General features: G+C 41.8%; 1 protein-coding gene across 2 annotated transcripts in view; it reads right to left on the reverse strand.

The window, feature by feature from the left end:
* Positions 1-710: 710 nt before the first annotated feature.
* hgfb (hepatocyte growth factor b) overlaps positions 711-18953 on the reverse strand; it is a 48374-nt gene continuing 30131 nt past the window's right edge. Inside the window, exons 12-19 of one of the 2 annotated variants that reach the window (XR_009654880.1) lie at positions 14970-15002; positions 14755-14860; positions 14366-14440; positions 13849-13998; positions 7442-7548; positions 7189-7331; positions 5345-5600; positions 711-1113 (exon numbers count right to left, since the gene is read on the reverse strand). Coding sequence is in view for 1 of the 2 variants with exons in the window: in XM_060923625.1 (XP_060779608.1) it covers positions 5418-5600; positions 7189-7331; positions 7442-7548; positions 13849-13998; positions 14366-14440; positions 14755-14860; positions 14970-15002 (797 nt within the window). In the remaining variant the exon portion in view is untranslated. Of the gene's footprint in view, positions 1114-4712; positions 5601-7188; positions 7332-7441; positions 7549-13848; positions 13999-14365; positions 14441-14754; positions 14861-14969; positions 15003-18953 lie in introns of those variants that run through there. The other variant, XM_060923625.1, reaches the window with a different exon arrangement.

Consider the following 18953-nt stretch of genomic DNA (forward strand, 5'->3'; position numbering starts at 1 on the left):
CCAGGTTATAATCCCATACTGTTCCCTCATCCCAATATGAATACACTATACAGTATATGAAATAATATGCACTCTTCTACACCCTAATTAGTGCACTTTGCTCTAGTTATGTTCAAAGATGTGGCGATAAAGAACAATTATCATACAAAACAAATAGATCAGTGAATTAATGAATATATAATTTTTTCATGGCAGCACGGTGGTGTAGTGGTTAGCGCTGTCGCCTCACAGCAAGAAGGTCCTGGGTTCGAGCCCCGTGGCCGGCGAGGGCCTTTCTGTGCGGAGTTTGCATGTTCTCCCCATGTCCGCGTGGGTTTCCTCCAGGTGCTCCGGTTTCCCCCACAGTCCAAAGACATGCAGGTTAGGTTAACTGGTGACTCTAAATTGACCGTAGGTGTGAGTGTGAATGGTTGTCTGTGTCTATGTGTCAGCCCTGTGATGACCTGGCGACTTGTCCAGGGTGTACCCCGCCTTTCGCCCGTAGTCAGCTGGGATAGGCTCCAGCTTGCCTGCAACCCTGTAGAACAGGATAAAGTGGCTACAGATAATGAGAGATGAGATGAGATAATTTTTTCATGAAGGTGGGGCTAATGAGATAAAAATTTGTTCCACCATAAGAGGGAGCTATGGTGTAATTTGACTGAGACTAACGAACAATTTGGAAGGTAAAAATTGTATAAACTGGCTTATTTTGTTTAATCATATTTTATTTTTATTTTCAGACTTGGTAAACATGGTAAAGGCACATAAAGGAGTCCTACTGAACACACAATGTAAGCAGATAAATACAGCTATCAAGGTAATTCAGCATGAACCGTACAATACAGGTGAATAATACACTGAATATGAATATCTCCATACTAGGAGTGTATGGGGGGGCACTGTACACAGATGACATTTACAACCTTCTATTGTAAATAGCAGCACTGTACATTCATCAAGGTGACACATTTACACTAAAAAAAAAATAGACAACATAACATTCCTAATGAAAATGGCAGAGCTGGTTGACTTGTAGAGGTCACCTCAGTGTAAATCATTCTACATTACATCCCAAATTTGCATGAAGAAATGCAATAATTTGGTCTGGAATCAATCAGCAAGTCTTCTGGTCTAAATATGGAAAGGGATAAATCATATAATCATAAAGTTATCACAGAGTAGAATGTTTACATGGTTTTGTCTTGAGTGTTTTTCAGCACATGCTGAACATTCCACGTATTGCTTAATATAAAGATGTCTGCCTTTGGACTCAAACAAATTAAAGTCATCCTTCATATAAACCAACATTAATGAGCATCAGGAGTGCTTGGAAAGCAAGCACTTAGGAGCCATCTTTCAATGTGGTATTTGCTTAAGCTGACATGGTTTGGGGGGTAATATTCAAAGCTGATTGTTGTTGGATGCAGTCCAGAGTGAGAGGTCAGGAATGAAAAACTTGCATTGGGCCACACACAAGAGCCGAGTCTGATGGATGGGTTTTGTCATACAACGAATCCAGAATATAAAAACAGAAAAAATGAATATCTTTGCCTAACTAGGCATGTTTCTCCGCTAGACTGAAGAAGCTTACTGTTGGCTTCTTTGTTCACGGATAGACGCACACATACACACGCATTTGTCATATTATCCTTGTGAGAACCTTCCACTGACATAATTATTAATGCGGCTAATTAATGCTGTTCTTACACCAAAATCTTTCTCGAACTTTAACTTCAATAGCCAAAATGAAACTTTTAGACTGTTGAGGCTGCAGTTTTTGAAAAATACAATAAAACAATTTACCAAATTTCCCCACAAGGACAAAAGTGTCATATATTCCTATCCTTGTGACCAAGCTATAAACACACACACACACACACACACACACACACACACACACACACACACACACACACACACACTCTCTCTCTCTCTCTGTCCTGCAGAGCTTCATCCTGCCAGCAGCATGGTTGACAAACAACACTGATTTATCACACACACACACGGTCCAGGACACTCTTGAGAAGCTCAGCTGATAATCTACTCTCTTTCTGATCCCAGTTTGTATTCAACATTTTTATTGGCAATAATGTCTACTGATCAAGATTATGCAACACACACACACACACACACACACACACACACACACACACACACACACACACACCATAATATTTTACAACCTCCATAAAAGGTCTATGAGACCTACCCAAGCATCGGGAGTGATGACTACAGTATTTACAACACATAACCCTTCTATAGCTTCTGATAATAATTCAAAAACAGCATATGTTGGGATACATTAACATGTTATAACATCAACAGAGTTCACTGAGCATGACATACACACCTGCATAAAGCAAACTGACCTTGAATACATGGAATGAGGAAGTGTTGTTGGAGCAAACAGTGTTTTGTTGGATGTGTGTATATTCAAGTATTATCAGGAGCATAAAAGTAAATAAAAAAGCCTTCAATTAATACTACTATACACATATTTTACACATATACAGTGTCTTGCAAAAGTATTCATCTTCCTTGATGTTTGTCCTGTTTTGTCGTATTACAAGCTGGAATTAAAATGGATTTTTGGGGGGTTAGCACCATTTGATTTACACAACATTCCTACCACTTTAAAGGTGCAAATTGATTTTTTATTGTGACACAAACAATAATTAAGATGAAAAACAGAAATCTGGAGCATGCATAGGTATTCACACCCTTTCATATGAAACCCTTAAATAAGAGCTGCTCCAACCAATTCACTTCATAAGTCACATAATTAGTTGATTAAGATCCACCTGTGTGCAATCAAAGTGTCACATGGTCTGTCACATCATGTCTGTATAAATCAACCTGTTCTGGAAGGACCCTGACTCTGCAACACTACTAAGCAAACAACATGAAAACCAAGGAGCCTCCAAACAGGTCAGAGACAAAGTTGTGAGTATGGATCGGGTTTGGGTTATAAAAAATATCCCAAACTTTGAATATCCGGGGCGGCACGGTGGTGTAGTGGTTAGCGCTGTCGCCTCACAGCAAGAAGGTCCTGGGTTCGAGCCCCGGGGCCGGCGAGGGCCTTTCTGTGTGGAGTTTGCATGTTCTCCCCGTGTCTGCGTGGGTTTCCTCCGGGTGTTCCGGTTTCCCCCACAGTCCAAAGACATGCAGGTTAGGTTAACTGGCGACTCTAAATTGACCGTAGGTGTGAATGTGAGTGTGAATGGTTGTCTGTGTCTATGTGTCAGCCCTGTGATGACCTGGCGACTTGTCCAGGGTGTACCCCGCCTTTCGCCCGTAGTCAGCTGGGATAGGCTCCAGCTTGCCTGCGACCCTGTAGAAGGATAAAGCAGCTAGAGATAATGAGATGAGATGAGACTTTGAATATCCCACAGAGCACCATTAAATCCATTACAGTAAAATGGAAAGAATATGGCACCACTACAAACCTCACTGTAAAACCCGATAAGGTCACTGAGCTCAAAAATTTTATTGAAACCGATTACGTAAAAATTGAGGTAAGTAACTTAAATTTTTTAAGGCAAGATTTCTTAAAAATTACACTATAGTTACACTTAACTGTAAATTTTAAGAAACCTTACCTTAAAAAATTTAAGTTACTTACCTCAAAAATTTTTACGTAATCGGTTTCAATAAAATTTTTGAGCTCAGTGACCTTATCGGGTTTTGCAGTGCTGACGAGAAGTCCGCCCACCAAAACTTACAGACCGGGCAAGGAGGGCATTAATCAGAGATGCAACAAAGACACCAAAGATAACACTGAAGGAGCTGCAAAGATCCACAATGGAAATAGGAGTATCTGTCCATAGGACCACTTTAAGCTGTACACCCCACAGAGCGGGGCTTTATGGAAGAGTGGCCAGAAAAAAGCCATTGCTTAAGAAAACACATTTGGAGTTTGCCCAAAAGCATGTGGCAGACTCCCCAAACACACGGAAGACGATTCTCTGGTCAAATGGGACTAAAATTGAACTTTGTGGCCATCATGGGAAATGCCATGTGTGGCACAAACCCAACACCCTGAGAACACCATTCCTACAGTGAAGCATGGTGGTGGCAGCATCATGCTGTGGGGATGTTTTTCATCTGCAGGGACAGGAAAGCTGGTCATTATTGAAGGAAAGATGGATGGCACTAAATACAGAGCTATTCTGGAGGAAAACCTGTTTGAGTCGGCCAGAGGTTTGAGACTGTCACGAAGGTTCACATTCCAACAGGACAATGACCCTAAACATACTGCTAAGGCTACACTGGAGTAGTTTAAAGGGAAACATTTGAATGTCTTGGAATGGTCTAGTCAAAGCCTAAACCTCAATCCAATTGAGAATCTGCGGCATAACTTGAAGATTGTTGTACACCAGCGCAATCCATCTAACTTGAAGGAGTTGGAGCAGTTTTGCCTTGAGGAATGGGCAAAAATCCCAGTGGCTAGATGTGCTAAGCTAATAGAGACATACCCCAAGAGACTTGCAGCTGTAACTGCAGCAAAAGGTAGATCTATAAAGTATTGACTCTCGGAGGTGAAGACCTATGCACACTCCACATTTCTGTTTTTTTTTTCATCTTAATTATTGTTTTTGTCATAATTTAAAAAAATAAATAAATTCACCTTTAAAGTGGTAGGCATGTTTTGTAAATCAAATGGTGCTAATCCCCCCAAAATCCATTTTAATTCCAGCTTGTAATGCAACAAAACAGGACAAACACCAAGGGGGATGAATACTTTTGCAAGACACTGTACTATGCACACCTTTTTGTAACAGATAATACTGTGGGGTATGTTGAGAGCCATGATGTACAATATGAATGTGTAAATCCACATCTTTGTTTTGGATATATATTTGTTTGACAACAAAGAAAAAATAATATTTTCTTGATAGTTTGGACCAAAATCTCTACAATCGCTACAGTCACTAGATTCAGATCATCATCTTTCATTCGAATCGAAATAAATTCTCAGAAGGACAGTTTCACTGTTTTCTTTCTACAATTCTTGTGTACACAATATTCACAAATCATCCACAGAATTTGGGAACATTTTTTTTCCCCAAAACATGGTCTTGCACATTCAAATTTATGACAATTTCCACAATCCATATGAAGAGTTACAAAGCTTGTCCTTGATCAGGGCTTAGGTAGCTGGCCTTCGTACCTTTTCTTTCAACTTTTACAACAATACATGTGGAGCTGAATGAAATCCAGCCATATCGCCCTCACTATTTCATGAAATCAGAACATCGTCAGGTTCTATTTTCAGATGTTGTCCCAGTTTTCACATTTTTGGACATGGTTTTCATCAACTTTCAATGTACGTGCAAGTTGTGAAGTCACTAATGTGGGTCACCTTGATTTTGTCTCCAATGTTTCGGATCCTCAGGACTGTTCACTTCCAGGTCCTGCCTTTTTGAAGCTGAGATTTAATAATTATAGTCTGAATACTGGTATGTTTTGAACACCTTGTGTATCCATCCTGTATACTGGGCCACGCTGACAAAGATACCTGGCCGGTTGTGACGGGCACATCCTCTGCCATGGATACTCACTCCCACTATGACCTTACTGTCTTTCTCCTGACACACCAGTGGGCCGCCATAGTCTTTCTGTTGAAGTGACAAAGGAGATGTATAAAAAAATGAACAGTTATTTCGAATGTATGACTTTTTTCCCTCAATAAAACTGGCAAATATGTCAAGCAAGCAATATCACAAAATGCGTTTAATGCTGAATCACATCAGCAAAAATGATGATTTTGCTTTCAATAGTGAATTTTCAGATTTTTTTTCAGTTACATGCACAATATGCAAAAAGAAATAGACCATTATAAATTAAAATCAATACATACAAATACATGCAGTTGGATTTCTTTTTTAAAACATAATATTGTAGACTTTATGTTAAGTTTAGTTTCCTTACAAGATATGATTCCTGGGATTCCTGCTGTTTCTTGATGTCTTAATGTATTAATGTTAAATTTATTGGGTGTCACACACTGGTTTTAAATCCAGACTAAAAATCCACAATGATTGGCCCCCTTTTAAAGATAAGTTAAAAGGGTTAGAAAATAAATCCACTTTTCGGTGAAGTCGATTCACTGAAAAAATGGGAAAAATCCAACCTTTAATTGAAAAAAATCTATTCACACTGCCAGCGTGAAAAACAAATCCCTTATCAATAAATAATTATTTTCAACAAAAACACGTGCCACTATTATTGGCACCCCTGGAAATGATAGTGAACACAATGTAACTGAAGCATGTTTCCCATTTAAATTGTCCATGTTTGTGTTGACTGGAGTGTGTAGGAACTTTCATGCTGTAATCCATGACTTCCTGATTAACTGGGGTACAAATATGAGGTGATATAGAGGCCAGATTCCCTCAACATCAACATAGGAAAGATAAGAGAACACACAAACTAAATGAGAGAGAAGTGTGTTGACCTTCATAAGTCAGGGAATGGTTATTAAAAATAGCTAGTCACCTGAAAATGTTCTTTTCTACTGTTAGGGGAATAATAATAAAAAAAAAGTGGACACCAACTGGAACTGTTACAAACTCGCCTTGAAGAGGACCCAGGTTTATTTTGTCAGATCATACAGTGAGGAGGATAGTAAAAGAGGAAAAACATCCCCAAGGATCACTGTTGGTGAATTATAAGAAAAAGTAAAATCTGGGGGTTTCCAAGTCTCCAAAACTACCATCAGATGCCACTGCCATGCCAACAGATTATGTGGAAGGTTTTCCAGAAAAAAAAAAAAGTCTTTTCTGTCAGTTAACCACAAATGTAAGCACCTGAAGTTTGCAAGAAGCTACTACAACTTTGACTGGAACCGTGTTCGATGGTCTGATGTAACAAAAATGGAGCCTTTTGCCAATAAACACTCAAGGTGGGTTTGGTGTATAAAGAAGGATGGCTATAATGAGAAGAACCCGATCCCAACTGTAAAATATGGTGGAAGTTCTATGATGTTTTGGGGCTGTTTTTCCTTCAAAGACCCTTATTAGGGTAAATGGCATCAAGGACTCTATAAAATACCAGGACATTTTAGATCAAAATCTAGCTGCCTCTGCTGGTATTAATATATACTTTTAACAGGTTACATCTCATTTTCATATGAGATACAGAGATAAGACATTTTCATAAGGAGATACAGTATGATGATATCCTACAGTATGTGAATCATCTCACCTCACACACTCCTTCGTCTCTCTTCCCGCCAGCACACACTTTAGCATCAGTGATCTGTAGCGTTCCTCTGTGTAACTGCTGGCAGCGTTCATTGCTAACAATGGGCAGCTGAACACTCTTTAGTGTGCCTTCATGCCCTGTACCTAGAATATTATAGTTCTTATTATTACACTGTACCTTTACTTATTGTACTGTGTTAACAACGCTCTGTGAAAACTTGTCAGTGATTTGTGTAATGTAAGATAATGCGTACCTTTAGTTTCTCCCCAGCCATACGTTGAACACATAGTGCCCTCTGCAATGCTACAGCCAGCTACAGGAAGCTGAATGATCCTCACATGCTCGGTGATGAGAGCAGGCCTGAATACAGAGAGAAAAAGAGAAATGACATTTAACTCACTGCAATTTGCATACACGTTATTTAAAGGATGAAAATGTACACCAAGATAACCATACTGCCTTCACAAATGCAGTATGTCTGTGTATGTATTTAGTACACCAACTGGAGTTGACACACACCCTTTGTCTGAAATCGCTCACTCGTTCACTACTCCCTACTCCATCCATCCATCCATCTTCTACTGCTTATCTGGATCCGGGTTGTGGGGGTAGCAGCCTAAGCAGCCCAGACTTCCCTCTCCTCGGCCACCTCCACCAGCTCTTCCGGGGGAATACCAAGGCGTTCCCAGGCCAGCCGAGAGATGTAATTTCTCCAGCGTGTCCTGGGTCTGCCCCGGGGTCTCCTCCCAGTGGGGCATGCCCAGAAAACCTCCCTTTGGAGGCGTCCAGGGGGCATCGTAACAAGGTGCCCAAACCACCTCAACTGACTCCTTTCGATGTGGAGGAGCAGCGGTTCTACTCCGAGTCTCTCCCGAATGACCAAGCTTCTCACCCTGTCTCTAAGAGAGAGCCCAGCCACCCTGAGGAGAAAACTAATTTCTACCGCTTGTATCCGCGATTTCATTCTTTCGGTCACCACCCATAGCTCGTGACCATAGGTGAGAGTGGGAACCAGTAAATTGAGAGCTTTGCCTTTTGGCTCAGCTCTCTCTTTACCACAACAGACCAATTTAACGTCCGCATCACTGCTGATGCTGCACCGATCCTTCTGTCCAACTCCCACTCCCCCTTACCCTCACTCGTGAACAAAACCCTGAGATACTTAAACGCCTCCACTTTAGGTAGCAACTCCCCCCTGACCTGGAGTAGGCACTCCACCTGTTTCCAGCTGAGCGCCATGGCCGCGGACTTGGAGGTGCTGATCCTCATACCAGCCGCTTCGCACTCGGCTGCAAACTGTCCCAGTGCATGCTGTAAGTCACAGATTGATGCAGCCAACGGGACCACATCATCCGCAAAAAGCAGAGACGTGATCCTGATGTCACCAAAACAGGCAGCCTCCGCCCCTTGGCTGCGCCTAGAAATTCTGTTCATAAAAGTTATGAACAGAACTGGTGACAAAGGACAGCCCTGGTGGAATCCAACATGCACCGGGAACGAGTCCAATTTACTGCTGGCAATGCGAACCAAACTCCTGCTCCAGTCACACAGGGACCGAATGGCCTACAGTAGTGGGCCCTGAACCCCATACTCCCGAAGCACCCCCCACAGGGCACCATGAGGGACACAGTCGTAAGCCTTCTCCAGGTCCACAAAACACATGTAGACCGATTGGGCAAACTCCCATGCACCCTCCAGTACCCTTGCAAGGGTAAAGAGCTGGTCCAGTGTTCCATGACCAGGACGAAAACCGCATTGTTCCTCCTGAATCTGAGCTTTGACTATCGACCAGACTCTCCTCTCCAGCATCCCAGCATAGGCTTTCCCAGGGAGGCTGAGAAGTATGATCCCCCTATAGTTGGAACACACTCTCCGGTCCCCCTTTTTAAAAAGGTGGACCACCACCCCAGTCTGCCAATCCAGAGGCACTGTCCCCGACCTCTACGCAATGTTGAAGAGGCATGTCAGCCAAGACAGCCCAACAACATCCAGTGCCTTCAGGAACTCAGGGCAAATCTCATCCACCCCCGGAGCCCGGCCACTGAGGAGCTTTTTAACCCCTTCGGCAACCTCAGCCCCTGTGATAGGCAAGTCCTCCCAAGCACCCTCAGACTCTGCATCCTCCTCGGACAACATGAAGGTGGGATCGAGGAGATCCTCAAAGTATTCCTTCCACCATTGGATGATTTCCCCAGTTGAGGTCAACAGCACTCCATCCTCACTGTAAACAGTAGGGACAGAGCACGGTTTTCCTTTCCTGGGCTGCCGGACAGTTTGCCAGAATCTCTTCGAGGCTGACCGAAAGTCACTTTCCATGGCCTCTCCGAACTCCTCCCACACCCGAGTTTTTGTTTCAGTGACTGCCAGAGCCGCATTCTGCTTGGCCCGTTGGTATCTGTCAGCTGTCTCTGGAGACCCACAGGCTAACTAAGCCCAATAGGACTCCTTCTTCAGCTTGCTGGCTCCCCTCACCACAGGTGTCCACCAGTGGGTTCGGGGATTACGGCCATGACAGGCACCAACAACCTTGCAGCCACAGCTCTGCACAGCCGCCACAGCAATGGAGGTGCAGAACATGGTCCACTCAGACTCAATGTCCCCATCCTCCCCCAGTATGCAGTTGAAGCTCTGCCAGAAGTGACAGTTGAAGATCCGACGGACGGGAGCCTCCGCCAGATGTTCCCAGCATACCCTCACTACTTGTTTGGGCCTGCCCAGCCTCCTCCCCCACCATCTGTCCAGCTCACCACCAGGTAATGATCAGTTGCCAGCTCTGCTCCTCTCTTCACCCGAGTGTCCAAGACATACGGTTGTAGATCAGATGAAACAACTACAAAGTCAATCATCAATCTGCGGCCTAGGACATCCTCATGCCACATGCACTTATGGACACCCTTATGCTCAAACATGGTGTTCGTTATAGCCAAACTGTGCATGGCACAAAAGTTCAACAACTGAACACCACCCGGGTTCAGATCAGGCAGGCCGTTCCTCCCAATCACACCCCTCCAGGTCTCACTGTCATTGCCCACGTGAGCATTGAAGTCCCCCAGTAAAACAACGGAGTCCCCTCGTAGTGCACTGTCTAGCACCCCACTCAAGGACTCCAAGAAGGCCGGGTACTCCGAACTACCATTTGGTGAATATGATAGTCAGTGACCATTCCCCGACCCGAAGGTGCAGGGAAACGACCCTCTCATTCACTGGGGAGAACTCCAATGTTAGCGCGCCAAACTGGGGGGCTACCAATAGCCCCACCCCTGCCTGGCACCGCTCACCCTTGGCAACTCCAGCATAGAAGAGAGTCCAGCCCCTCTCCAGGAAATTGGTTCCAGAGCCCAAGCTATGCATTGAGGTGAGCCCAACTATATCTAGTCGGTACCGCTCAACCTCACACACAAGCTCATTCTCCTTTCCCACCAGAGAGGTGACAGTCCATGTCCCAAAAGCCAGTTTTGTCAGCCGGGGATCAGTATGCCAGGGCCTCCACCTTTGGCTGCCACCCAGTCCAAAGTGCACCGGACCCTTACAGCACCTCCTGCGAGTGGTGGGTCCACAGGAGAGTGGTTTCGTGTTGCTCATTCAGGCTGGGCCTGGCCAGGCCCCACAGATATAGGCCCGGCCACCAGGTGTTCACCGACGAGCCCCTCCGCCAGGCCTGGCTCCAGGGTGGGGCCCCGATATCCCTGGTCCGGGCAAAGGTACTTGGATACCTGTTTTTTCTTTCATAAGGGTCCTTTTTTAACCGCTCTTCGTCTGACCTCTCATCTAGGACCTGTTTGCCTTGGAAGACCCTACCAGGGGCAACTGCCCTGACAACATAGCTCCTAGAATCCCTGAGGCACTCAAACCCCTCCACCACATTAAGGTGGCGATTCAAAGAGGGGCAAAACAAAACACATTCACAGCTTTTATTTTTCATTAAATAAAGCCACTACTCTGTTCTAACTTATTTAGTGCTATTTTTGTACCCCCTACTCCCTATAAAGGGAATTACTATATAGAGGACATTATAGTGAGCTCATTGGTAAAATGAAAAAATGCTTTCGGACACTAGTCTGTCGCGCTGGTATTTACGTCATTACTGTCGCACAATTAAAATGTGCCAGATCAGTCAACTGGTGGGTTTCCAAAATAATAAATACATGCATGTATTTTTGTGATAAATACATATTATACTGAGTGTATAATCCCACATTAATTAATACAAAGTACCTGCATCTTTCAGTTTTTTTTTTAATCAAGGCTGAACACTTTCTTCTTTGCCGCTGTCTTTTATTAAATCAAATTTGAGGCTTTTGATTTGATTTCTTTCAGTGCAGCTGCAATGCATGATGGGATATATTGCTTGGTTAGTGACCATCTGTTGTACACTACTTTTCGTGATGCATTGTGGGATACTTTGAATTCACTAAATAGGGCGTAATAATGCTCACTATCGTTTTGGACAGCACTACAAAATGGCGTCCTCACTATATACATAGTGCACTATATAGTAAGTAGGGAGCGATTTCAGTCACAGGGTCAGTGTACATTGTTAGCAGGGTTTTCTCTGCTTTTGCTGAGGAAATGACATGACGCTAATTCTGTCATAATTATACTGATTATTCGAGCAGTTCACGATTAACTGAGAATAAATACAAGGTCAATATAACTTGTAATATAAAAAGATAATAACTGAGCTGAAGTGTTGTTATTGATCCAAAGCACATGGCATCCTTTTGTCGTTGTACTTTATTTATTTAGATTTACATTTATTCATTTGGTATATGCCTATGTTTATTCTTAGTATAAATACGCAGGTGATTATAGAAAATCACGTATGCTGATTGGTTGAGAAACTCAGACTATTTCTCGATAATCACCTCGAGCGACGGGGCGGCACGGTGGTGTAGTGGTTAGCGCTGTCGCCTCACAGCAAGAAGGTCCGGGTTCGAGCCCCGTGGCCGGCGAGGGCCTTTCTGTGTGGAGTTTGCATGTTCTCCCCGTGTCCGCGTGGGTTTCCTCCGGGTGCTCCGGTTTCCCCCACAGTCCAAAGACATGCAGGTTAGGTTAACTGGTGACTCTAAATTGACCGTAGGTGTGAATGTGAGTGTGAATGGTTGTCTGTGTCTATGTGTCAGCCCTGTGATGACCTGGCGACTTGTCCAGGGTGTACCCCGCCTTTCGCCCGTAGTCAGCTGGGATAGGCTCCAGCTTGCCTGCGACCCTGTAGAAGGATAAAGCGGCTAGAGATAATGAGATGAGACCTCGAGTGACTCGGCAAAATGGCAGCCAATCTCTTTGTCACCCTCAGTGAGGAAGAATTACAAATGATGAAAGAAAATGCTGTTCCTAAAAGCACTAAAGATGCTACGAAGTTTGGTTTAAAACTATTCAAAGTTAAGGTGGAATTGTGATTTATTGTATCTATTTCAAAACAAGGTATTTTATGTGAGTCGGCATTGATAAGTGACACAATTCTGCTCCGCGCCTTTATTACATTTGCATGCAGCTTTTGAAGTTTGAAATAAATTATTTTTTTAAAATACGTTTTGTTTTTATTTTTTTAAATAACCACTTGTGAATCAAAAGTGTGAATTACTTTTGAAATAATCAATATTATTTTTGAATATTTTTGAATGACTTTTTTAAATAATTAAAATTATTAATAAAATCTTAAGTTTAAATTATTAAATACAATTTAAATATATAAATTATGAATAAAATGTAAATTATTCATACAATATTAATAAAATAACTTTTTTAATTTTTGAATCACTTTTTGAAATAATCATTATTATCATTATTATCATTATTATTATTATTATTATCAATAATAATAATAATAATAATAATAATAATAATAATAATACAGTTAACATTGATACACTGTATTTGTATCGGTGATAATTATTTAACAATTATCCATGTCAGGCTTAATGAATATCGGTAAATAATCAGTGAATATTGATATTCACCGATATTCACTTCACCTTTGGTGAATAATTGTGAAATAATTATCACCTATACAAATACAGTGTATCAATGTTAACTGCATTATTATTATTATTATTATTATTATTATTATTATTATTATTATAAACCATCATCATTGTTGTAATTGCCATTGCTTTTATTATTTTTGTTGTGAGTTTATATCTCCTTATCCAACATAATGTAAATGCAGGCTACATTAATAGGAACACCTGTCCACTGGCTTGTGCATGCAATTACTCAATCAGCCAATCATGTGGCAGCAGAGCCATGCCTCAAAATCAAGCAGCTGCATATTAAACATCAACATGAAGAAAAATTATAATCTCAGTAACTTTAACCACGGCACGGTTCTTGGTGACAGATGGGCTCGTTTGAGTATTTCAGAAACTGTTGATCTCTTGGGATTTGAACACACAACAGTCTCTAGTGTTCACACAGAATGGTGCAGAGAAGAAAAAAAAAAAGAAAAAAAAAAACTTCTTGTGCTGTGGCGGAAATGCCTTGTTGATGAAAGAGGTCAGAGGAGAATGGCCAGAGTGTTTCAAGCTGACAGGAAGGCTGTAGTAACACCCTGAACCTTGAAGCTCACTCTATTAAATATAAGTAAATGCAATGTGAATGTAAATGGATTTAGTTATTTGTTTGCTTGTTTGTTTGGTTTATGATTTTGGCAAGTCTTACTGTGCCAGTTGTAGCAGGGCAAGTCCTGAGCCTTCTGGGCCACAGACGACATGAGCAATCCTCCTTTCCTGCTTGCTCCTGGTGTTCTCTCCAGACTCATTCAGATGCGCAGAACCAAGCCACACTCTGTACTCAGACAAATCAGGAACACTGAGAAAGACACACAGACCATCGGTTAATGCTTGAACCCTGTCATATAACCCTGCCATTTTTTTTTTAATTTGAGTTAATGAACGCAAAAATAGTTGATCTACTATGTATGAGACTTGTACATAATCCATAATACAAAACTACAGAAATGCCATCCCTTGTTCTCTGGCTTACATGTAGGATATCTTATGAGAACATACTGTACATCCATGACAGTCCTAAATGCATCAGTAGCTATGATTTGTGATGTTTGCCATGTAAGACAAATCGTGTGTGATCTGGAGAAAGAGTCTTGTGACCTCCGTAATAGTGGAGGTCAAATCGAGGGCGTGACAGTGCTTGTGTAATGTGACTGCAGGTAAATTACCATGAGGAGAAGCACTCTCTGTCCGTCAGCACCCACTCCTCACGGACCAGCGAGCCTCCGCATGAGTGAGCAGCCCTGAACACACAGACCATCAACACTCTCAGCATGGGTATAAACTATAGATGAGCTAGGCAGACATTTACATCATGCGTTTCACATTTGTCTGATATAAACTGCTAAGTATCTTTGGAAGGAAATCTCTAGCTAATTCAATCTGGCACGGTACCACAGTCCAAATACAAACAATGTATTGTGTAAAAACAATATTTAGATAAAGTTCCAACAGAATGCTGCCAACACTATCAACATTTATTCCTTATTCATTTATTAGCATGACCTTTTGCAAGTGTTCAGGTAATTTAGAAAGAAATGAGCATTGAGTTACCCACCCTTTCTGAATGCTGACCATCCAACTGCCCTCTTTAATCAGTACAGGGCCACCACCCACTATCCTTATTTGCTTGTGGACAAAACAGGAGACGCCCGAGACTACAACTAGAAAGGCAAAAATGAAGAATGGCTTTTTTTTCATCATATTCTCAAAAGCTATAACAGCATTTACAACTAGGACATAATCAGCAAACATAATCTGCTGCATAATTACCTTCTCGTGGTAGACTGTTCTTTAATTGCTCACCTAAAAAAAGACAGGATACAAGCAAATTACTTCAGTTTTCATTTTATAATTACCTAGCCAATGATGATTAATGTCAGATAAACTAATGAGTATATCTACACATTGTTTACAGTGTAATATGAGGGAAATCTGCATTCACTTAACCAGCATGTGGGACTGCTTTGGCTCCAGGATGATTGAGCAAGAATTATAAGCACCTCTGTGAAACACCTCTACTCAGCTTTTACTCAGTGTTGTGTGGGTATGAGAGATAGGAAATGGGAGAAAGACAGACCTGGTGCTGAAAGCCAGACGATACTAAATGGATTTTACCTTCTTTAATCAAAAGTGTGTGCGGTTGTAGTCATAGAGCAAAAGTCCAACGTGTAAGGAAAATAATCAACACCATGTCAGTGTCATGATGTGGCCTAACATGAAGCAGAGTTATGCTTGTGTCACACATTGGCGTTTCAGCCTTGCGTATGTACTATCATACATGTATTATCAGGACATGTGGCAGTAAGGCAGTAAGAAAGGAACGTCACAGCATCGACAGCTTACGTAGATAATACTCTAGGATGCGTAACACGATCTCCTTGTATGCCAGAGTGCGGCGTATTTTTAAGTCTGCACTTAAAAATCCGTAGCACATACGTCGCAGCTTTGATACATCACACATACGTCATGTGTACGCCGTAAAAACGAAAGCTATGCAGCAGTGATGCAGCGGGAACGTTGCTTGAACACCTATTATGCTGTGAGAATGCTTTAGTTGACATGTGTCTGATGAAGATGGCTCCAGGGCTGGCTGGGTGGATGTGGCTGATGTCTTCCCTCTTCTCTTGCCCTTCTTGGGTCCTGACTTCTTCGCTGGCATGACACTTTCTTGACCGTGATGAATAACGACAAACGCAGCGTGGGGCCCCCTTTTATACCCACCTGTGAATGCCACAGATACACTGCAGGTACGCAGCAGCAACGTCACACGTAAGAATGAAACACCACGCCTATGAAATGGTTACGCCACGGCAACGCATCATATGCCGTGCATGCACCTCAGTACTCCATAACTTTACATGCTTTGAACCCCACACAAACCCAGATACGCCACAGGAATGCCACACATATGCCGTGTACGTCACAGGACTTTAATTTTGGACAAAATATGCCTCGTTTGACCCACACGCCGCTTACGTGGCAAGATATGAGACAGACTGATAGTAGCCTTACTGTCCCACCCTGAATTACTTATTTATTAAGGAACAACAATTCATACTTTTTATTTATTTATAGGTACATTTGTTATCACTTACGTTGTAACAGCTATAAACAAGCACACCCTCATCAATCTCTTTTTCTTTCTCTTGAAATGAATAAGAGAAAAAAAATGCAGCTTATCATGTTACCAAGAAGCCACAAAGCACAAAACTCTCTATCCTGAAGACAATCTCATGTCAGGAAACCTAATGTAGCGGCTTCATCTCTGACTGACTGTTACTCGTTCAAAAAATGCTAAAGGAAACGATCACTGAAAGCTAACCGAATTCTAGGCACCATATCAATTTTAGGGCATTGTTTCTGTCATGTTTTTATGTATCTAAAGTGGAATAAACAGAGAAAATGCGTAATTTATATGGAACTCTTTCGTTCAACTGGCACAACCATCATGACGTCAGAGTTGCTTCCCGTGGGAGGGCGCATGTATACGTTTATCGCAAAAGTGAGTGATACGCCATAGTCCATATAGACTATAAAAACACTCTAGCACTAACTTTTACACACATTCCGCTCTCTCTCTCTCTATCTCCGTTTCATACACATACATACACCACACTCACAGACACACTCCATACTCACACTCACACACACTCGTGGATAGCCATGCCATGACAATCCCGGCGGACAAGTTGACCGACCAGTACCGTTTTTACAACCAAATGCTGTGCAATATGGTGTTATCTTCACAGAACACAGTTCACAGAGATAATACAACAATATGGTACTAAAAAAAAGAGTTTGCAATGAAAATAACTGCACGAAATATGAGCAAAATCACCACAGTAGACCATGTGGTAAGAAAATGGTGAGGTTTTGCCTGGATCCGGCTTCAGCAACTTCTACATCAATCCCGCAGCCTTATTTTGACTTTTCATGGTATCCTTAGAGTGGTGCAGATGAATATCTTGGTACACGTATTTTGACCAAGACCCTAACATAGCCACTTTTAAGTGTGAAAATAATCAATATCCTGTCAGAATTACTACCTCAACTTAGTGCTACTTTGAATTCCATGTCAAAGCGCTTAATTACAAGTCAATTCATATAATGCAATTCATTTCCTTTAAAGGTAGACTGCCTTTCAGATTTTTCAAGTGTAGGTCATAAAAATAATTTTCCCTGACACCCAATTATTTGTGTTTAGTGAACTGAAAGCTACTGAATTCGAATCGCCGACTTCCAATTTTATTTATTTGTTTATTTATTGATTGATTGATTTACTTTAAATAGAGCAATTAATGGATTTAGGGTCAGGTGGCCATAAGTTCTCTGCTATTTTTTCCTGCTTCACCATGATGCAATTCTACATCATACATCATGTGGTGGGCTTTCCCCGTTCATGCAAGGCATTGTGGGATACAAATCTGAAACAGGAGAGAAAAATGGAGGACGTGAGTGTGTGAATGAAATGTGAAAGACCGACTACAGTAACGGAAAGCAAGAAGAAAAGACGTTATGTTGCGAAGGAAAGGAAACGCAGGATCAAACTAATAAATATCAGTGGTCAGCGAGCACATCGGTGTGATCAGCTGTTCGTTTAGTGAAAGAATGATGTAACTGTCAGTGCACGGTCAAAGGTAAACCTGTAGATGACAGTAATGCAACACTGTGGATGCCAGCTGCTGTAAAACCCAAAAGATGAAGAAGACGACGACTCAGGTAAACGTGCGCATGCGCACACAGACTTCCTCTGTCTGCTTGACTGCGCGAAGCAAGTGATTTCATGCACATTATTTACTCGGGAATCCCCTCAAATTAAATAACTTCCCAGCCACAGAATAGCCTGTTTTTTTTTTTTAAGATATTACAAAAATAAATACATATCACAATGACCAAATTTCAGAGGGAACTGCATTTCACTGATTTTATGAAATCAAAAGGCCGTCTACTTTTAAATAAATGTCTATTACAGAAAACTTTGCCACATCAATGATTACACATCTTTGAATCTGTTTATGTAGTGCATACACCATACAAGTCCTTTTATACCATGTTAGAAATGATGACTTACTAGGATTTGTGCATTAATATAAACCTGTCTTCAAGCAGGCACTGGTGTAAAAAGCTGCTGTTCTTGAAAATGGATCAACACCTTCTGACCAATCAGATTCGATGATTCAACAGCACCATAATATAAATGATGGAATAGATGTCAAGAGTGCAGATTTGACTTGGTGTTCTAAAAGACTCCTCAATGACCATTATACAACAGTGTACTGGATTAAATGAACCATGTATTAACAAACAAATGATGCAATCTTTTGAAAGGTCAATGGCCAAAACATTATTTGGAGACAGATTGCTAGATGGTTAGCTAATAGGGCTGTGGATTTCTTTACTAATTTAAAATATTTTATATTATAAAATTTGGACAAGTGGCGGCACGGTGGTGTAGTGGTTAGCACTGTCACCTCACTGCAAGAGGGTTCTGAGTTTGAGCCCAGTGGCCGACGGGGGCGGAGTTTGCATGTTCTCCCCATGTCTGCATGGGCTTCCTCAGGGCGCTCCAGTTTCCCCCACAGTCCAAAGACATGCATTAGGCTAATTGGCTACTCTAAATTGTCCTACTTTAAATTGTGAATGGTTGTTTCCCAAGCCCAGAAATGGGAAGGGCATCTGGCATAAAACTATGCTCCAATTAATATGACATGTGGATCAGTCGGGTCCACATGGACCCCGACCTGGCAGCAGTGC

Source organism: Neoarius graeffei, chromosome 6, assembly GCF_027579695.1.
Source record: "Neoarius graeffei isolate fNeoGra1 chromosome 6, fNeoGra1.pri, whole genome shotgun sequence".
NCBI classification, from domain to species: Eukaryota; Metazoa; Chordata; class Actinopteri; order Siluriformes; family Ariidae; genus Neoarius; species Neoarius graeffei.